At 42.5% G+C, this 22,863-nt stretch overlaps 1 protein-coding gene across 1 annotated transcript in view; it reads right to left on the bottom strand.

Annotated features, from left to right (window-relative positions):
- Positions 1-22,491, bottom strand: part of FBXO3 (F-box protein 3) — a 286,571-nt gene extending 264,080 nt beyond the window's left edge. The window contains exons 1-9 of the mRNA XM_053689329.1: positions 22,327-22,491; positions 21,091-21,180; positions 20,440-20,597; positions 19,978-20,092; positions 19,693-19,897; positions 14,335-14,380; positions 14,045-14,129; positions 13,634-13,756; positions 13,349-13,464 (exon numbers count right to left, since the gene is read on the bottom strand). Of these exons, the coding sequence (XP_053545304.1) occupies positions 13,349-13,464; positions 13,634-13,756; positions 14,045-14,129; positions 14,335-14,380; positions 19,693-19,897; positions 19,978-20,092; positions 20,440-20,597; positions 21,091-21,180; positions 22,327-22,418 (1,030 nt within the window). The 5' untranslated portion in view covers positions 22,419-22,491. The remainder of the gene's footprint in view (positions 1-13,348; positions 13,465-13,633; positions 13,757-14,044; positions 14,130-14,334; positions 14,381-19,692; positions 19,898-19,977; positions 20,093-20,439; positions 20,598-21,090; positions 21,181-22,326) is intronic.
- Positions 22,492-22,863: the final 372 nt, after the last annotated feature.

Here is a 22,863-nt window from a genome sequence, read left to right as displayed (position 1 = left end):
TTTCCAAAATGTAGAACCTTGCATTTTCTAGTAGTAAATCTCATTTTCCATTTACCTGCCCATTCTTCTGATTTTTGAAGATCCCCTTAGCAATTTCATCCTGCACTGGCCTAATGACCTTACACAACTTTGTATCATCTGCAAAAAAACAAAATGTATGCTTACCCAATAAATTTTCTTTCTTGGCAGGGAGAGTCTACAAATTAATTCATTAGTGGGAATACAACACCTGGCCACCAGGAGGAGGCAAAGACACCCCCAGCCAAAACTATAAGGTATCCCTCCCACTTCCACCAATCCCCCAGTAATTAGAGCAGAGGGAAAGGAAAAGTAAGAGAAACACTAAGGGTATAGAGGTGCCGGAAGAAAAAGTAATAACTGCCGCCAGAAATACATTTTAACAGGGCGGGTTCTTGGACTCTCCCTGTCAAGAAAAAAAAAAAAAATCATCAAGTAAGCAAAAATTTTATTTTCTTTCTAATGGCAGGGATAGTACACAAATTCATTTCATTACTTTTGGGGATCCAATACCCAAGCTAAAGAGGACACAGAATAAATATAGGGAGGGAAAAATAAGGCAGGCAGACCTAAACTGAAGGCGCCACCACTTGATGCACTTTGCTGTTTTTACCTCGGCTGAGGCGTAATTTGGGAGTAAAGTCTTAGAATCTTGAAAATCATATATGGAGGACCAAATAGCCGCCCTACAGATCTGTTACCCAGAAGCTTTGGACTTAAAAGCCCAAGAAGAAAAACCAGCACGGTTTTGCAGATCACTTCAAGGCTGCTATTCTCACTGATAATAACTCTCACAGTTCTGGGGCGAGCCCCTAACCTGAGTCCCTGATTCCCAATCCAGCACAGGTGTCAACTTCTGTGACAACTATGGATGGAACAACTGTGTCAGCAATAGTAGACACATTAACCGAAAGAATGAAAAATCTCGAAGGGACCCTTACTAAAACAATTCAAGGCTCGTGGCTGAGTTGCGAAGGGACATTGGAGCTATTAGTGGACGCCCTGAAGCTCTAGTACGCAAGCAAGAAGACCTTGCAATAGAACAGGCAAACTTGCTCACAGCATATAGTGCACCATGTGGACATTATTGAAGCGAAAGTAGAGGATCTCGAGGATTGCACGAGACGGAACAATCTTAGGTTCCGGGGCATATCGGAGGAAGTGTCACCCAGCGTACTTGGAGATTTCATCTTAGAATATTGTAAACATCTCAAACCAGCTACAAATCAATCTGAATCTCTCATCAACAGAGCACATAGACTTCCAAGGGGAAGGAATGTTTCAGCCGATAAGTCGCAAGACACAATAGTGTGTTTCCATTATTTCACATATAAAGAGCAAATACTCAAAGCAGCCTTCAATACCTCCTCCTTGCCTGAAGGGGTCAGACATATACAGGTCTTCCCAGAACTTTCCCAATATACGATGAAGAAAAGAGCATCTTCGGGAAACTACAGTCGCTCTTAGGAAAAGAGGGATTAAAATACTGTTGGGGGCACCCAACAAAGCTGCTTATACACAAAGATGGCTCGCTGATCACTCTGGATGATCCTTCCCGAGGCAGAGATCTTCTGGATAGATGGTTCCAGGGTTCTTAGGGACCCTTGGATATACAGCCAATTAGACCCACTGGAACTCGAGATCTTCACACCCAGGACATCCCAGACCTGAGAGGCTTAGCCCCACAGCTAGACAATGGGATCCTCTTCCACAGAGATCACAATCCCCGAGTGCCAAACGTCAAAACCAGGACTTGGTTTCCACTCTGGACTGAGACACTGTGACCTTGGCTCCGTTTCTTGGGACTTATTGCTATCAATACCAGAGACCTGAATAGTAACGTATATTTTTATTTAATTCCAATGTTTTCTCAATTTTGTTATCTAGTTTACTCTGTTAGAAGCGGTGGAAGGGTAGGCCCTAATGCCACTTACTTAAGTCCCGAAATACTTAGATACATTACATTAGACCTTAGAGTTAAAACCGATGCCTACATACAATATACCCACTAGTCACCCACTCAATTAGTCTTCGGATGCTTGGGCAGCTATCCCTTACGGAAGCACTGACTGAGGCACATCATAGTCCATCATCCAGGATTCCACATAACCAACACTTGGGCAAGCTCAGAGGGACACTCAATCACATAAGCTATTAATAGCCTTAACAAGAGACTCCTTAGGTAGAACTTTAGAGAGATCATATGAGGTTTTCAGCTACTACCTCACGTTGCTTATCACGGTCATGTCTCAAGCCTACCCGTTTATTCACAGCCAATTATTCTTCTGTTCCTGATACATGTTTGTAAAATGTTTTACATTTTCTCTCCATATCTTTTAAAACCACATAGTAAAGTATATTGTTTTTTCAATTTTTGTGATATCTTGGTTACGCTAATATAAGTCGCTATAGGATGGGCCCTGCCGTCACTTATTTAAGTCCCGTAATTCTAAGGTACACCACACTAAACCTCTGAGTTGAAACCAGAGTCTAAATATAATATAGCCATTAGTCACCCTTAAAATTAGTACAAGGTGGATCGAGATGTCAAATTATGGAAGCCTCGATTGAGGCACATTATGGCCCACCACCCGAGACTCCAGCTAACCCACACCTAGGCTAACTCAGAAGGAATATCAACCAAGTGAGCTATACCAGGCCTTAGCAAAGAACCCCTTAGGTGAGATATATAGACCTGAGCTGAATTATGTTCTTGGTACTAAAAACATATCCCTAATTAGAGAACAGTTGTCCCCGAGATCTTCAGGTTAGGGCAGTTGCAATGGCTACAGCAGGGCCTCCTTGATAGCTAATTCTAATGCACTATGGGGACCTTGGAGGGTTTCCAAAAGCTGTACTACATCATGTTTAACAAGGTCATGCTTTTTAGGCCTACATGTTTATTCCCAACCGAATACTTTACTGTTCTTGATATATTGTTGTAAAATGTTGTATTTGTGTTCTATGTGAATTCTGGTATTCCAGGGTTATGCCCTGGAACTGGCAGCACAAGAAATGTTCCCAGCCCCTCCCTCCAATAGTCAAAACAAGACCCCTAATAATCTTAGTTATCTCACGAGACATCACATACTTTTCCTAATTTAATTCTAAACTTTGGCCCCTCGGAAGACAGGCCTTTATTTTGAAAGAACCAGAACTACCGGAGACTAGTAGGCCTAGTCCCCCCCATTATCCCCTTTACTCCCTTAATCCCCCTTATTCCTTTGGATAAAGAAATATATGCCATTACCCAAAATTCCCTTCCCCAATTTTGGACTCCTATGAGCTTACTCCGTAAGCAACGGAAAATATATCCTGTAGAAATGTATTTACTGTGTTCATGTACATCTGTATATTTTTTTGTTCCTTGTCCGTTTATTGTATATTTCAAGACGGTCTTGATTGTGTCTAGTTGTAAACTATAATATATTTCTAATAATATATTTGATGCGGATCCCCTAGTTCACTTCATCCCCAATTTCTATTTCATTTTTTTTTCTTCTTCCTTAGGTCTACATAAAACCTCTAGCTTTTTCCCACTCGTTAGTCATCTACTAGACTTTTTCTTCCTTCCTTAATCCAACTTCACCCACCCCCACCCCTTTTTTTTTTTTCTCTTCTTCTTCCCCTTGGGCCACTGACCAAAGAAATCGAAATCATGTCATACTGTCCCCCTATTACTTTTATTATTATTATACTTTATTAAGCGCCAACATATTCTGCAGCGCTGTCCATGGATACAATTCATTTAGATAAAACAATACAAGACTTGTAAGATACTGGACAAATTTTGCAAACACATACAGGAGGGATTGAGGGCCCTATTCCCGTGGGAACTTACAATCTAGAAACCACTTTGAACACTAGGGGGTTAAATTCGCCAACGAAAAGGAGCTTATTAGTGAGGTAACTTTTCTCGCAAAAAACTGATGTAGGATTTCTACAAGAGACCCATTGGGTAAAGGGAGATGAGTTGAGATTGAGGACTCCACTTTTCCCGGTGACGTATGCAGCATTCCATATCAATAAAAGCAGAGGGGTAGCCATTTTGATCAATCAAAGTCTCTCTTTTCAATGTTTACACATTGAACAAGACGTAGAGGGGAGATATTTAATGCTAGTGTGCAAATAAAATAACTGCCTTTTACGTTGGTAAATATATATGCTCCCAACCAAGGTCAATTGAAATTTCTTAGAAAAACTCTGGACTTAGTTGACAAAATAAGGGACCCTCCTTATAGGAGGAGAATTCAATCACATCTGGGACCCTGATCTAGATAAGAAATTCTCCAAACCGGGCTCTAGCGATGTCCACACTAATCTATCTGCCCGAAGTTTCGGGATTTAATGTGTATCAGCATCAACTCTTTGATATTTGGCGTTCCTTTCACCCCACAGATAAAGACTACTCCTATCCATCTCCAACTCACAGATCTTACTCCCGTATAGACTATTTCTTTACTGACTCTTGGACTCTAAACGGTATACGTACTGCTAAAATCTCCTCCTGTCCCTGGTCGGATCATGATGCAGTCACTATTGCTTTACTAGGGAAGACGTCCCTATCCTCTAGACCGAGCTGGAAACTCCCTCAAGTCCTGTGGGCTGACCCCTTATTTTCGGGGTCTCTACAAGAGACAACCATGGACTTCCTTCGGGACAACCCGGAGGGGAGTACCTCCCACCAAATTAGATGGGCTGCTTTCAAAGCATACATTCGAGGATTTTGTATTAGCAAACTGGCCAAAATTAAAAAAGATAGGGGAGCACCATCAGGCAAATTGATGTGTGACCTAAGGGAGACGGATAGGTTAAATAAATCCAACCCTACACAGGCTCTCTCAGACAAATTGTTCCAACTCAAGGCCCTCATTAAAGGAAGGGAAATCGAAAGAGTTCAAGAGGCCGCATTGCGATTTAAACAGCTCATGTATTCAAAAAGCAATAAAGCAGATGCGCTTCTCACAAAAAAACTAAGGCAACGAGCAGCGGCAGCAAGAATACCCTCTCTTATAAGGGACAGAAAGCATATACTCCTGCAGATGTTGGGGTGATGTTTGCAGAATTTTATTCGAAGCTATACAACATTGCGGAACATGAATGCCCTGAGGCAATGTCATCTCAAGATATTAAGCACTTCTTATCAACCTTAAACCTCCCACAGCTGTCAGAGGATTGTAGAGAGTCGCTTATACAGCCATTCTCTTCAGAAGAGGTTGAGACAGTCTTGGAACAAATTCAAAATAACAAGGCTCCTGGGCCAGATGGATTTACGGGGGCATTTTACAAGAAACTGAAACCACTAATAGCTATAGTACTGAGGACTCTTTTTAATGAGATTCGCGAGACAGGGCAAATGCGCAGGGAGTTCCTGGAGGCCACCATCATTCCTATACCGAAACCAGGGAAAGAGACTGATTGCAGCAATTATCGTCCCATCTCTCTTATCAACCTTGACATTAAATTGTACTCTAAACTCATAGCAAATAGGATTGTTCACTTACTACCAACGATATTACATTGTTATCAGGTGGGGTTCACGCTGGGAAGACAAGGCCCGGATAATACTAGAAGATTAATCTCAGTATTCACGGAAGCACAACGTCTCACTTTTCCAATGGTGGCCTTGTTGCTAGATGCCGAAAAGGCCTTCGACAGGGTCAGATGGGAGTACATATGGGAGATCCTTAGATCCTTTGGGATCCCCGAACTCTTCATCATAGCAATTCAAACTCTATATTCAGCTCCACATGCTAGAGTCAAGGGAATGGGTTTCTGTTCTTCGGAATTTCCGATTTCCAACGGTACCAGACAAGGTTGCCCATTGTCCCCTCTCATTTTCGCACTTTACGATGGAGCCTTTCGCACAGAAGATTAGACAATCCAATTTGAATGTTGGGGTTCCTCTTTTGAGCCCCTCAGAAAAAAAATAGTCCTTTTTGCAGACGATGTGACCTTGTTACTGTCAGAACCAATGACTTCCATCCCAGCAATCTTTGATGTGATTCGCCACTTTGGGGCTATAAGCTATTACAAAATGAACTATAAAAAGACGGAAGGGTACCCCATCCAGATTGACAAATCCACTTTAATACGGCTTAAAATCTACCTTTCCGTTTCCCTGGTCAACTCAACACTTGAAACATCTAGGTATTTACCTAAGTTCCAAACCAGATCAGATAATTAGAGACAATTATAACTACCTTATTTCCAATCTTAAGCAACTCTTTGCAAAATGGGACTTTAAAGAACTATCTTGGTTAGGGAGAGTTGTCTCGGTTAAAATGTCATTACTCCCGAAGGAGCTTTATTTATTCTGATGTATTCAGCTTAATGTTCCGCATTCTACTTTGTTTAACATACATAAATTATTCCTAGATTACATTTGGCAACACAAAGCACATAGAATAGCCCACAATACACTACATCGGCCACTCCCTCAGGGAGGCGTAGCGGCTCCCAATATCTTAACTTACTATGAAGCAGCAAGGCTATCACATGTCACTGAATGGGGGTTGAAGGAGGATAAACCAGGTTGGTATCATTTGGAGGAGTCTGGGCTACCAGGAGAATTAGAACTCCCAGATTTAATTTGGATCCCAAACACAGGGAAGCTTTCCTCCTCTCTACATAATACAGCACCATTTATCAATTTGGCAATCTCTGAGACGTAGAATATTGATTGCCCCCCAACCTTCGCTGGTACACCACATTGCAGGTTTATTCTGGGATCTTCAAAATGTCCACTAGGGAGAATGGAGATTGAAGGGATTTTCGACCATTGGAGATTTCTTTGACCAAAATCTGTCATTTGATCTGTCCCTGGTACCTACTAGATTTGAACCAGCTCCGCCATGGTTCCCGTTTGAGTCCCTCAGGGTCCTCAGTTTTCTGAGGGCATGGGGGTTTCTTGTGGCTTCCCTTCGGAAGCCCACTCCGTGGGAGATAAGATAGAAAAGTGAATCCAAACACCCCAAACCTCTTACAATTCATTATAACCTTCTTTTATCAGATCTTACTATGGAGGTGCCGTGGCAATATAAACCATGTAACAGGGAAATCGGTACTAATTTCTCGGACCATGAATGGGAAGGCGCTATTGTGTTAACCAAAAAAATTATACATTGCGTCACTATGTTAGAAGTATACATTAAAGTGCTACTCAAGTGGCATAGGACTCCTGCTAGACTAGCTCAAATGTATCCCACAGCTTTGCCGTTATGTTGGCGAGGATGTGGTATAGTTGGCTCATATTTACATATATGGTGGGAATGCCCGAAAATAGCCCCAATGTGGAGAGAGATCACGGGACTCTAACTCACTGAACTTTATCCCTGAGATCTCATCCGCCAACGCTTTGTTACATATTATAGGAAGTGATATGCCTCAAGTGTCACCTCAAGTGATTGCTGAGATTATATATATATATATATATATATATATATATATATATATATATATATATATATATATATATATATATATATATATATATATATATATATATATATATACACATACATATACACATATACACACACACACACACACACATACATACATACAGCGGTTAAGTTGTGCATCGCACGAGCCTGGATATCTCTTGAACCTCCTAGTTTAGTAGAAATCTTCGCAGTAATAAACTACATGTCCAATATGGAGAGATTTTTCTTTAATTCGATTGATCAGATGGACACCTACTGGCTAATATGGGATACTTGGTTACATAAAAGGTTAAGATCCCTTGGCTTTGGCCATTTTTAATCTTAAGGGAAGGATCTATCCTCCCCATACGTCACCTCCCTCCCCCCTCCCCCTTAAGGGGAGAAAAGAAAAGGAAGGGGATTTTTTTTTTCTCCTCCTCCCCTCTCCCCCTCCTTTTATTCTTAATCTTCCCCTCTGCATCTCGCTCAGATCTTTTCAACTACCCATTATCCCTATAGGAGGATCCGAAAATCCACCTATTACTACCTTATGGTTTCACAGAATTAGACTACAATCTATAGCTATGTTTTTTTTTTCTTCTTATGCTTGACATATTACTACATTTCAGAATTCATATGATGTACCATACGTAAATTATATATATGTTTGATTTCTCCTGAACCAGTTGTGCAAAATGTATACTTAAGGTTTATTTTTTATACGTGTTATTAGAAAATACCCATACGACTATTTATGATCCATAAGCAAAGGGTTTGACTATTTATATCTTGACCGTCATCGTATATATTTCTATACAAAAAAGGTGTTATTATCTGTAGTTTGATTATCATCATGTATACAATTTCTTTGTATTGGTTCTTTGTTTGACACTGAAAAATCTTTCAATAAAAAAAAAAAAAAAAAAAAAACACACAACAGGGGTGAGGTTGTAGGGGAAAAAGAGTGTGTGTACAAGCGCTAAGGTAATCCCCAAGCTGTATCCAAACAGAGATCCTAACCAACCTCCAAAAAATATGCACAAGTAGTAAGAAGTGAATACAGCGCCAACAAGAGGTCAAGGGATAAATATACTCACAGAGAGATAAAAGAAGATTATTTAATGAACCATGTTAAAAAGCATCAGTAATAAAAGACTATATATAAAAAATGTGAAAAGCACATATAAATAAAATTACAAATACAGGAATATCTTACAGAAGCGGCTCAAAGGGCCAAAGCTGATAATTACAATAAAAACAGAGGTAATAACAGGTGATCGGTGTGAGTGGTACACCAGAATAAGAGTGTATACTGATAAAACAGAATTAGCCTAAGTACAACTGTAGCAAGTGCATCAAGCAAAAAACTAATAAACAATAATACAAACAATAGTGTTCAAAATTAGTGTTACAAAAATAGTGTTCCAAAAAATAGAAAAATGCACTGCAGTGCAAAAAAAGGGGGTAGCAAAATAATTGTATAGATACAATCAAATAGTGAGTGAGTGCAAATGGATATAAAAATGCTAGCTACTTAATCCAGTGAGGTTAAGATATAATTGAATAAAATACACAATATGCAATAACATAAAAAATAAAAAATAATAAAATATAAAATATAATCCAAAAAAGTGTTCAAAAAGTTGATCAACAAATGTTAGTGAAGAACAAAAATAAGTCAATCAAAACTAAAAAATGGAAAAAATGGGTGATGAAAAGCAAGGTGAAAGTGAGGAAATTGATTCCTTCCAATGTTAGTTACTTTAACAGATCCAAATTCCTGAGTGTGGTTGCTGAAGTAGCTGAATGGATCCTAGCACCTGTCAGCTGCTCCTATGGTATCCTAAAAAGTGTCCCTGTAAAAAAAAGAGAAATTCACAACATAGTGTATCCAATATGAGAATGAAGTAAAGATTAAAGTAATGCTTACCAATATGTCAACGCGTTTCTGCCCTCAAAAAAGGGCCTCTCTCAAGACTAGAATATTGGTAATGGCAGCTGGCCTTATATACAGTTTAGAAGTAGCCTATATGGTAGTTTAATTGATTAATTGTATTGTTTGGGCGCCAAATCCCTCCACTTCCTGTGTAACATCTAAAAGATTCCCCCATAAAGTGTAGCATCACTTCCTGTGTAACATCTAAAAGATTCCCCTCCACTTCCTGTGTAACATCTAAAAGATTCCCCCATAAAGTGTAGCATCACTTCCTGTGTAACATCTAAAAGATTCCCCTCCACTTCCTGTGTAACATCTAAAAGATTCCCCCATAAAGTGTAGTATCACTTCCTGTGTAACATCTAAAAGATTCCCCCATAAAGTGTAGCATCACTTCCTGTGTAACATCTAAAAGATTCCCCTCCACTTCCTGTGTAACATCTAAAAGATTCCCCCATAAAGTGTAGTATCACTTCCTGTGTAACATCTAAAAGATTCCCTTCCACTTCCTGTGTAACATCTAAAAGATTCCCCCATAAAGTGTAGCATCACTTCCTGTGTAACATCTAAAAGATTCCCCCATATGGCAAACCGGAAGTATATAAATTTTCCCGGATTAATTTTATACATATCTAAATATATAGGTAATTCAAAAGGCATGTATATGGCCTTAGATTTATCCAGTTGTTTCTTTCTCAATTGCCGGTATCTTTGTTTTGGCTTACCAGTTTCAAGCCCAGGGCTCTCTAAGGATTTAATATACTAGATGGGAGGCGTAACTGACAGCCGCATATATTAGCATTGTACAGCATGCTAATGTTGCTAGCGGCCTGTCTATGTAATATCGCCGGACCGGAAATGACGTCAACGTTTACGTCACTACCGGGTAGCTCCGATATTGGGCTTGAAACTGGTAAGCCAAAACAAAGATACCGGCAATTGAGAAAGAAACAACTGGATAAATCTAAGGCCATATACATGCCTTTTGAATTACCTATATATTTAGATATGTATAAAATTAATCCGGGAAAATTTATATACTTCCGGTTTGCCATATGGGGGAATCTTTTAGATGTTACACAGGAAGTGATACTACAGTTTATGGGGGAATCTTTTAGATGTTACACAGGAAGTGGAGGGGAATCTTTTAGATGTTACACAGGAAGTGATGCTACACTTTATGGGGGAATCTTTTAGATGTTACACTGGAAGTGGAGGGGAATCTTTTAGATGTTACACAGGAAGTGATGCTACACTTTATGGGGGAATCTTTTAGATGTTACACAGGAAGTGGAGGGATTTGGCGCCCAAACAATACAATTAATCAATTAAACTACCATATAGGCTACTTCTAAACTGTATATAAGGACAGCTGCCATTACCAATATTCTAGTCTTGAGAAAGGCCCTTTTTTGAGGGCAGAAACGCGTTGACATATTGGTAAGCATTACTTTAATCTTTACTTCATTCTCATATTGGATACACTATGTTGTGAATTTCTCTTTTTTTTACAGGGACACTTTTTAGGATACCATAGGAGCAGCTGACAGGTGCTAGGATCCATTCAGCTACTTCAGCAACCACACTCAGGAATTTGGATCTGTTAAAGTAACTAACACTGGAAGGAATCAATTTCCTCACTTTCACCTTGCTTTTCATCACCCATTTTTTCCATTTTTTAGTTTTGATTGACTTATTTTTGTTCTTCACTAACATTTGTTGATCAACTTTTTGAACACTTTTTTGGATTATATTTTATATTTTATTATTTTTTATTTTTTATGTTATTGCATATTGTGTATTTTATTCAATTATATCTTAACCTCACTGGATTAAGTAGCTAGCATTTTTATATCCATTTGCACTCACTCACTATTTGATTGTATCTATACAATTATTTTGCTACCCCCTTTTTTTGCACTGCAGTGCATTTTTCTATTTTTTGGAACACTATTTTTGTAACACTAATTTTGAACACTATTGTTTGTATTATTGTTTATTAGTTTTTTGCTTGATGCACTTGCTACAGTTGTACTTAGGCTAATTCTGTTTTATCAGTATACACTCTTATTCTTGTGTACCACTCACACCGATCACCTGTTATTACCTCTGTTTTTATTGTAATTATCAGCTTTGGCCCTTTGAGCCGCTTCTGTAAGATATTCCTGTATTTGTAATTTTATTTATATGTGCTTTTCACATTTTTTATATATAGTCTTTTATTACTGATGCTTTTTAACATGGTTCATTAAATAATCTTCTTTTATCTCTCTGTGAGTATATTTATCCCTTGACCTCTTGTTGGCGCTGTATTCACTTCTTACTACTTGTGAGGTTGTAGGGGGTAGCCTTAGCTGTCTGGTATCCGTGACAACGCATGCCCAGAGTCAGGAGTTCCACTCATTAAAGGGACAGTCAAGTCCCAAAAAAAAACTTTCATTTTTCAAATAGGGCATGCAATTTTAAACAACTTTCCAATTTACTTTTATCAACAATTTTGAAAAACAATTTTGAAAAACACTAATTGGCTAAAATGCAAGTCAGTAGATAATAACTAAAAGTCATGTGATTAGGGCAGTCAGAAGATGCTTAGATACAAGTTAGTCACAGAAGTAAAAAGTGTATTAATATAAATGTGTTGGTTTTGCAAAACTGGGGAATGGGTAATAAAGGGATTATCTATCTTTTTAAACAAAAAAAATTCTGGTGTTGACTGTCCCTTTAAGCGTACATATATGTAAAGATCTCAGGCAGAAGCATGCAAAGGAAAAAATCTGTATGCTGTCACCAGAAGACCCACCACTACCATACATTGGATTACCGAGGGATAACCCGAGGACTGAAACCAAAAAGGAAGAAAGAAGTCTGGCTTGAGAATGATCCGACAAAGGGATCTTCATAGAGGCCAAATCTAAAAATGGTTCCCAGAAACCCCTGGAAATGGAACAAGCAATCTCTAGCTCAGATTAATTTCCAACCATGGGGCCGAAGGAAACATAAGAAAGAATGATGAGAGTTTGCAAAAGAAAAAAAGACGGAGCCTGGATTAAGATATAATCCAGGTATGGAGCCTCTGCAATTCCTGCGATCTGGTCAGTTCCATTTCTAACAGGAACTGAAAAGCTCACAATTTCAGAATTGAATTACAGGAAAAGGGGGACTTTTTTTTTTATATATAATATTTATCATTTTATATTACTATGTGAAAGTGTTTAATGTCCCTTTAAGATCCAATTTCTTCACATCACAATCTCTGCCTACCCCCTTTCAGTAGTCTAGGCAAAGAATTGCTGGGAGATTGGAGGAAGTGGGAGGGATACTTATAGCTTTGGCTGGGGTGTCTTTGCCCCCGTCTGGTGGCCAGGTGTTGTATTGCCAACAGTAATTAATGAGTTTGTTGACTCTCCCTGCCATTAGAAAGAAATGTACATCAGACGTCTGTACATATGCGCACCACTATAATAAAATATCCAAATCAGATTTATTTATTTTTCTTGAACCTTCTGATATGCTGAAATTGTTCACACTTCCGCCAGCAACAGGTGTGCAGTTACTGGGCAAGAAATGGCCCGGGTATTATATCTCTCTGCAGGATCTACATCTTCTGTTGCCAACAGAGCAAGGTGGTCAGGGGTGTTGTGTTTGCCAAAACAGGGCTGGTGGAAGCTACAGAAATACTTGGGGCAACAACATGCTAACAAAATCTACAGGATATTTTTATACAAAGTAATAATGTTATTGGAACGCCAAGACCAGGCTTGGGGCCTGTGTACAGTAAAAGCTCCCCCTGACAGCTTTTGCTAGAAGCTAATACTTGTATATGCTGATGCGCATTTCAGTTGTTTTGCATAAAACAGTTTCTTGGTTCACTCGCTTCTCGCCCACGTGCGCTAGATGAGTTACCTTACAGCAGCTGTTTAGCAAGTAACCAAATAAAATATGAAACAAAAACACATGCACTAAGTTTTACCTACAACACCTGGGCCCCGAACCTCCTCCACGTGGCCCTTTGCATTGGTTATCCTCCAGTAGCGGCTGTCCAGCTTGCAGGCTCTCTCAGGCAGGGCTTCCTTAGACATCTCCATTCTAGTAAAAACATCTGGTTAGTGTGGCAACATCAGGTGCAAACACCAGCACAAACAACCCTCCATGTAACGCACTCCTCTGCTACACCCGCACAAGCAACCCTCCCCTCAACTCACTTTTCTGCTACATGCGCACAAACAACCCTCCCCTCATGCACTCCTCTGCTTACCGGATCCTGTAGGTAAAGAAGTAATGTGGGGGATGAATTGAGCTCAGCTCCGGCAGGAAAGATGTAGACACAGACACCGAGATCTCATCTGTAGTCGCCACACAGTCCTTGTCATGCTCATACCTGGCACACAAACCAAGGGTCAATGTTAGAGCACTGTGGTACCTCACTACATCACACCATAGGCACACAGGTATCACACAGACAAGTCACGGATGTATACATATATATGTTCCTGTCAAAAGCTGTAGATTTATTTCTAAACACCTGCAGTTGTGAGCTTCAACCCTGCAACTGTGTAGCTACAATATGCCTATCATGATTCGGCTAACTTGATCTCACTCGCACCCATGTCGCCATAACAGATGCACTTAAGCTCTCACTCAGTACGTGGTAAGCAGTACATACTACCTGAATATCTGGTCTCGGATGATGGGGAAGTCACCTGAGATGACGTGCTGCACATACGATGTAAACCACTGGGAAAATGAGGTACCTGACAGCGAGAGAGCACATGACAGGATCAGCAACTGTCATATCAAAAGATATGTATGTGTCTGTTCATACAAGGCCCCCCCATCCCATACTGGCTGGTAAAAAGGCAATATTGTCTGCTTGTTAACACAACACTAAAGGCAACAAATATCAAATTCACTTAGACTATGTAAATCAGTGCACAGACACCTGCCCTGGGTACCTACCTGTTATAAACATATCAAGTGCAGCAGGATTGTGTGCAGTCTGGTCCTAAAAATAGATCACATATAGTGTTACCAAGTGCTTGAGAATACAACCAAAACACAAAAAGAGTAAAATAATACTGCATCAAAATGTTCATCAGTAGCAACCCTGTCAATCTGTACGCTTTATCAGGTACCTCTTTTTTGTGTAAAAATTGTGCTTTGTGCCACACTCCCGAAAGTACAATTAAAGCAAAATATGTCCAGCAAATACAATCAACTTGCTATGAGGGAGTGCCCAAGTATAGCAGCCACCTCGCTGAAAGATGAGATTAACCGAATGCCCAACCAATACAGAGACTTCGCTACAGAGGACTGACTTGCAAGCCAATAAAGAGAACTCATTAAAGGGGGACTGACCAACTGCCCAGCCAATAAAGAAACCCGCTACAGGGAGTAACAAACAGCTCAACTACAGTTACCATATGGTACAGACTGACTGCCCAACCAATGCAAACAGCTCAACTAACAGGCAGTGACCGACTGCCTAGCCAATACAGCTCAACTAACAAATACCTCACTATATGGTACAGACCGACTGCCCAGCCAATACAAATAATTTGATTAACAAACACCTCACTATATTGAGTGACCAGCTTACAAGTCAACAGATAGCTTGCAATTCCGGAGCGTCTAACTACCAAGCCAATGCAGAGATTTGGACAATAAAAAAATAAAAATAAAAAAAAAACTGCCCACCTCGCCCCCTAAAAACCTGCGTGCACTCTGCTTGTGTAACGTCACTAGTGCTGCATACTCACATACGGTGTATGTACTGACCCTGTGTGCACTGTGCTTGTGTAACGTCACTAGTGCTGCATACTCACGTACTGTGTATGTACTGACCCTGTGTGCACTGTGCTTGTGTAACGTCACTAGTGCTGCATACTCACGTACTGTGTATGTACTGACCCTGTGTGCACTGTGCTTGTGTAACGTCACTAGTGCTGCATACTCACGTACTGTGTATGTACTGACCCTGTGTGCACTGTGCTTGTGTAACGTCACTAGTGCTGCATACTCACGTACTGTGTATGTACTAACCCTGTGTGCACTGTGCTTGTGTAACGTCACTAGTGCTGCATACTCACGTACTGTGTATGTACTGACCCTGTGTGCACTGTGCTTGTGTAACGTCACTAGTGCTGCATACTCACGTACTGTGTATGTACTGACCCTGTGTGCACTGTGCTTGTGTAACGTCACTAGTGCTGCATACTCACGTACTGTGTATGTACTGACCCTGTGTGCACTGTGCTTGTGTAACGTCACTAGTGATGCATACTCACGTACTGTGTATGTACTGACCCTGTGTGCACTGTGCTTGTGTAACGTCACTAGTGCTGCATACTCACGTACTGTGTATGTACTGACCCTGTGTGCACTGTGCTTGTGTAACGTCACTAGTGCTGCATACTCACGTACTGTGTATGTACTGACCCTGTGTGCACTGTGCTTGTGTAACGTCACTAGTGATGCATACTCACGTACTGTATGTACTGACCCTGTGTGCACTGAGCTTGTGTAACGTCACTAGTGATGCATATTCATGTACTGTGTATGTACTGACCCCGTGTGCACTGTGCTTGTGTAACGTCACTAGTGATGCATACTCACGTACTGTGTATGTACTGAACGTGTGTGCACTGTGCTTGTGTACAGTTACTGTGAGCCTCTGACTATTTTTGCTTCGGATACTTTAGTGTATTCTGTTTTGTACCTTATCAGTTTTCTGCTCTGTAATAAAAGATACATTTATCAACAGCAGCATATGGCAGTTACCAGCTCACACACACACCTAATAAGAAGAATTCCATCAGGGGACAGGTGCCCAAGCTGCCATCTTTACCATATGAAATGGAAGCACAGAGAGAACAAAGCACCAGGGGTGACAATTACACATTTAGGTAAGTTGCAAGAGTTAGATCCTATCAGGCACAGACTGCTCAGTTTAGTAAATGCAGGACGGTGTCAGCCGGAGTGGCACGATACAACAAACAAGTCATTAGATCTGCTGAGTCAGCTGGATGTTATCTACTGAACAGCTGTAGGTAAGTGCACCCTGGCTGTGCAGATAAGGAGTGGGGCCCCAAGCATCAGAGCCACTCCCCTCCAGGCCTGCTCAGCACAGGCTCTAGAGAGATAAGGAAATGAGGACACTGCTCAGTGTGTTACATGATGTGGCATTAGCCTGTAATTTACACAAATCTGCATGTGTTAGATGTGCCCACACAATGGGGGTTTATAAACAAGACTGTGTGTAGATTACTTCCTTGGCTTGCTCACATGACCCCCTGTATATTTATCACACTGTGCATTACCCACGTGACACAAGATAGGAGGAACAGGCTAATATGTAGATGAGAAGCCACTCTGAAAGCAGCCAAAACACAGCAAACGGCCACAACAGGAACTGGCAGGTGCCATGTCTGAGCTTGTTTATTGCTTTCATTACAGAACTGCTAGACACGCCAGCTACTGCACTTTACTGGCACAAACACAGACCTAGACAGAGCAATCTGTGCCCTGATATCTAGTAGAACAAAGTTACAGCACTCACCACTAAAGGGGCATCACCCCCTCGCCTGCCCCATCATTAGTGACATATGCAGAATCTTTATTTACTTACATACCTAGAGAGACAGAGAAATCTGTGCCCTGATATCTAGTAGAACAAAGTTACAGCACTCACCACTAAAGGGGCATCACCCCCTCGCCTGCCCCATCATTAGCGACATGCTTGATCTTTATTTACTTACATACCTAGAGAGACAGAGAAATCTGTGCCCTGATATCTAGTAGAACAAAACTACAGCTCTGACTACTAAAGAGGCATCACCCCCCGCCTGCCCCATCATTAGCGACATATGCAGAATCTTTACTTACAGACCTAGACAGAGCGATCTCTGTGCCCTGATATCTAGTAGAACAAAACTAAAGCACTCACCGCTAAAGGGGCATCAGCCCCCGCCTGCCCCGTCATTAGCGACATATGCAGAATCTTTATTTACTTACAGACCTGGAGAGTCACAGCTAAGCACGGTTCACTGAGCCTGAGATTTTTCACACATGATAAACTTGTTCTATAGAAAAGACCCTGCACCAACCAGTATAAGCAGCACAAAAATTATCCTAGGTGGCTTTCCAGGGTTAGCAAATCCATATAACGCTACTGTGCTATACACAGTGTAGGGAAAGCCAGAGAAACTAATGGAGTTTGTGAACAGGGAAAGGCTAAGCAAAGCTTCATACAGAAAGACAATAACTGGGTCTGAAGAAGCACATCAGAGAATCAGTCGAGCAGATATAATAAAAAGGGACAAAACCCTGGTTATAGACTGCAGGATAGATCTTATGGAAGACGCTATAACAGAGCCACCTCATGGTGGCAACAGTATGGTGTGCTCACAGCTACTTTATCCTAACTACAACCCACACTCACGCAAACAAACATTGTAACCAGCAAGGTATGGGTTAACAACATCACAACTGTAAATGGGAAAGATGTAAAAAAAAAATTGGATCAACTCAAATCCGATTGGTTAAACACAAAATTAAAAGGGATACTAAACCCAATTTTTTTTCTTTCATGATTCAGATAGAACATGCACTATTAAGCAACTTTCTAATTTACTCATATTAACAATTTTTCTTTTTCTCTTGCTATTATTAGAAAAGCAAGAATGTAAGATTAGCAGCCAGCCCATTTTTTGTTTAGCATCTGAGTTGCGCTTGTTGATTGGTGGCTAAAGCTCTATTATCCAGAGTGCCAAATTAAAAATGGGCAGGCTCCTTGGCGTTAGCTTCCTGCTTTTTCAAATAAAGATAGCAAGAGAATGAAGAGAAATAAATAATAGGCGTAAATTAGAAAGTTGCTTGTTCTATCTAAATCACCAAAGGAAAAAAAAAAAATTGGGTTTAGTATCCCTTTAACCGATCAATAAGCGTATGTGAGCTCAATTCTGACAGCACACCCATAAATAATCCGGTTTGGTCATTTAAATTAATCACAACTTAAAATGTTCTATAGGGAAAGGAATGAAAGTAAATTTTTTAAAAATGGAGCTTATTATTTTTTTTATTTTTTTAAATGAACTTGGAGTAGTGTTTATTGTGTGGCTGAGCGGTTGTGTAGGGGGGTTACCAGTGGCTGAAGGGCTTTTTAGGGTAATTACGTATAATTCTCACTATTCTGTACATGAGAATGTAACAGTGACAACAACATAATTACGTGCCATGCAATGTGCCTGCAAAACCTAGAGAAGCTCAGAATCTTCACACTGGGAGCAACCATATTGCATCCCGGTCACAGAAGTATTGCGCAAATGGACCAATGACGTTCTTGCCTTTTTGGTGCACAATATAGAGCGGGAGCTGTACATTTTTAAATGAAGTAAAAAAATAAAGGCAAAATTTAAAGCTGTTGCTCCCTATTGTGCAAAAAAGTAAGAGCAGAATACAGTTGTCAAAAAAGCCTACAATGTTTTTCCTCTGCGAAGGGGCAGCACTTCTGTCGCACGGCGCAACAAGAGCGTTTCTCCTCTTTGAAGAGGCAGTGCTTTTGTCTCGGGGCACAACAAGAGCGTTTCTCCTCTGTGAAGAGGCAGTGCTTCTGTATCGGGGCGCAACAAGAGCGTTTCTCCTCTGTGAAGAGGCAGTGCTTCTGTCTCGGGGCGCAACAAGAGCGTTTCTCCTCTGTGAAGGGGCAACGCTTCTCATCTTTGAAGGGGCAGGACTTCTGTCACAGGCACAGCAAAAACGTTTCTCGTCTGCGAAGAGGCAGAGCTTCTGTCACAGGAGCAACAAAAGCGTTTATCCTCTGTAAAGGGGCAGCCCCCAGTATGAAGACTTTTAGCTTTACTTACGAGCACTTTTAATGGGCTAAAATAAGAATGGATTTGAAGACAGCTGCAGACACAGAAGGGAAACAAATAGCTCAGTGAATAGCAATTGTGCTACTGTACCCAGCAGTTTGATGTCCCTTTAACCCCTTAGCTGCTGACCTATGTTGGAGTGAGAGGCTGCTCACATTTAAACCCTAATGTACATCATTTTTTAATGTTAATCACTAGAGCACTGAGCAGAAGTCTCACGTAATGTGCACCAGAAGATCAGGCCACGAGAGTGAAAAACATAACCCATATACAAAACTGCAGACTGACACCTAAGCCCCCACACCCTTTGCTTGGTGCTGCTACCAGAATTGCACTACCTGTGCCACCTGTTACAACCCCACTAATACCTGGGCAAAGAGAAATAGCCCTAACTATGCATTTTACACAGCGAGACCAATTCCAGCCCACACACAGCATCACTTACTGGGCATTGATAGAAGACCTCATTGCGCCATCTTCCCTCAGCATCTGCCAGTGCCAGGTACTGGCTAAGTCCGGTGTGGATGCAGAAGGTGATAGGCAGGCACTGACTGAGGCCCATCCTGCGCTGGAAGCCCCCTGCGGCCGTGTCTATATCCAGTAGGTCTTCAGACCGATAGTGATTAGACAGCGCCATGCTGCCCATAAGCCTGCAGGCCAAACAAAAGAATAAGCTGTACAAGCATTGCAGAATGGCACATCTTCCTGTTAAATCACCAGCTGAACTTACCCAGGTACTACTAGCTTTTGGCCATTATGGATACGAGCAGAGCAGCGATAATCATCTGGAAGCTTGCAGCCAATTCGCTCCTCCACATCATTCAGATCCTCTTCTTGAGCGCTCGCTGTAAAAAGGTGAAAATGTTATATAGATGTCTATGTACATTCTGCAGCCTTCACTCCTCCACCCAAAAAAAAATATATATATAAATCCCGTCTGCAGCCTTCACTCCTCCCCCCCCATATCAATACTGTCTGCAGCCTTCACTCCCCCACAAAAACCTATCCTGTCTGCAGCCTTCACTCCCCCCCCCCCAATATCAATACCGTCTGCAGCCTTCACTCCCCCCAAAAAATATCTATACTATCTGCAGCCTTCACCCCTAAGCCCCAGACTGTACTGCCCAACAGCTGATACTACGGCCCTGCAGTTATCAGTAAACAAAATGTGGTACTTAGCATGTGCAAATACCTTTTAAAGAAATTATCATGCGTGGGCAACGCTCAGCTAAATACTCCTTCAGCGCATCCCATGCAGCCTTAAGAGTTGCATAATGATGGATATACCGGCCCAGGTCTTTGTAATATTCCTCGAATGTTGCTTTCCAGCTCTGAGTTTTCGGACTCTTTCTGTTGATATACAAATCAAGACCAGCACTCACATCAGCATAATACCACAGTTAATGTGTGTTTAGGTCTCTCCCTCAGACCAAAAAAAATATAAAGGGGGCACTCCTGGTAAAGCGAAAAAAATCCTTCATTGAGCTAAAAACCATCAGTAACACTTGATAAAGGGGCAGGAGCCCGAAACTTTGCAGATGTTTTTACCTCAATAAAATGAGTCTCACTTTACCAGGAGTGCCGCCTTTATATGTTTTCTCATGTATGAAAATGAAACAAAACACGTTAACAGAACGCAAATGTGCAGCGCTATACAGTAAAAAAAAAAAAAACATGGAGACAGACCGCAACAATAAAAAGCACCCAGGGAGACGGACCGTGGCAATAAGGAAGCCTAACAAGTTACTTAAGGTATCCCTGCCCACCCACACCAGATCATATAGGTAACCCAGGTCCCTTTATCTCATACAGGCCCTGTTGCCCCAGTATAGCACACACTCACTCTGACAACAGCCAGTACAGCCGGCATTGCCGCTTCCACAGGGGGTCGTGGGCAGATAACTGGTTGAGTCGTCGACAGACTAGACTGCAACTGAAAAGAAAAAAAATCATTATTCAGAGGGTGACACACGCGCAGGGGCAGACGCCGAGCAAGGGGGTAACGCGCAGGGGCAGACGCCGAGCAAGGGGGTAACGCGCAGGGGCAGACGCCGAGCAAGGGGGTAACGCGCAGGGGCAGACGCCGAGCAAGGGGGTAACGCGCAGGGGCAGACGCCGAGCAAGGGGGTAACGCGCAGGGGCAGACGCCGAGCAAGGGGGTAACGCGCAGGGGCAGACGCCGAGCAAGGGGGTAACGCGCAGGGGCAGACGCCGAGCAAGGGGGTAACGCGCAGGGGCAGACGCCGAGCAAGGGGGTAACGCGCAGGGGCAGACGCCGAGCAAGGGGGTAACGCGCAGGGGCAGACGCCGAGCAAGGGGGTAACGCGCAGGGGCAGACGCCGAGCAAGGGGGTAACGCGCAGGGGCAGACGCCGAGCAATGGGGTAACGCGCAGGGGCAGACGCCGAGCAATGGGGTAACGCGCAGGGGCAGACGCCGAGCAATGGGCTAACGCGCAGGGGCAGACGCCGAGCAATGGGCTAACGCGCAGGGGCAGACGCCGAGCAATGGGCTAACGCGCAGGGGCAGACGCCGAGCAATGGGCTAACGCGCAGGGGCAGACGCCGAGCAATGGGCTAACACGCAGGGGCAGACGCCGAGCAATGGGCTAACACGCAGGGGCAGACGCCGAGCAAGGGCTAACACGCAGGGGCAGATACCGAGCAAGGGGTAACACGCAGGGGCAGATACCGAGCAAGGGGTAACACGCAGGGGCAGATACCGAGCAAGGGGTAACACGCAGGGACAGATACCGAGCAAGGGGTAACACGCAGGGGCAGATACCGAGCAAGGGGTAACACGCAGGGGCAGATACCGAGCAAGGGGTAACACGCAGGGGCAGATACCGAGCAAGGGGTAACACCCAGGGGCAGATACCGAGCAAAGGGTAACACGCAGGGGCAGATACCGAGCAAAGGGTAACACGCAGGGGCAGATACCGAGCAAGGGGTAACACGAAGGGGCAGATACCGAGCAAGAAGTAACACGCAGGGGAAGATACTAAGCAAGGGGTAACACCCAGGGACAGATACTAAGCAAGGGTAAGTGGCACAGGGCTGGGGACGGGTATAAGAAGTCACCTCAGCAAGTCCCGGTAATTCAGGTGCGACAGTATAAGAAGCAGCGGATCAGTTGGCAGCTCAGCTAAACCTAATACTCCGGACCCCGCCATCTTGTCAGCAGTGAACTCGCATGCTCGACCCCGCACTTTCGTCTACATACAGGGAGGGACAAGTGCGGGGCTACATCTATAGGCGTGGCTTGTGCCAGTTATTGACATAGGCTGAGAGGGAGAAAGTGAGTGACCCCGCCCCCTGCAGCTGTCAGTCACACGGAGTAACAGGAGATGCACGCTGTGACGTAACGTGACTGTCACTTGCTTTGATGCTTTCCTTACCTGCTATACTTACAGCACTTAACTCACTACTGACTGAGCACGCTTACCTCATTACTAACTGACCTCACTTAGCTCCTAACTGATTGACAACACTTACCTCATTGGTACTGACTGACAGCACTTACCTCATTATTACTGACAGCACTTACCTCATTACTGACAGCACTTACCTCATTATTACTGATTGACAGCATTTACCTCATTAATACTGACATCACTT

Source organism: Bombina bombina, chromosome 7 (assembly GCF_027579735.1).
Source record: "Bombina bombina isolate aBomBom1 chromosome 7, aBomBom1.pri, whole genome shotgun sequence".
NCBI classification, from domain to species: domain Eukaryota; kingdom Metazoa; phylum Chordata; class Amphibia; order Anura; family Bombinatoridae; genus Bombina; species Bombina bombina.
Note: the sequence above shows the minus strand (reverse complement) of the source record. Positions and strands in the feature narration are given on the sequence as shown.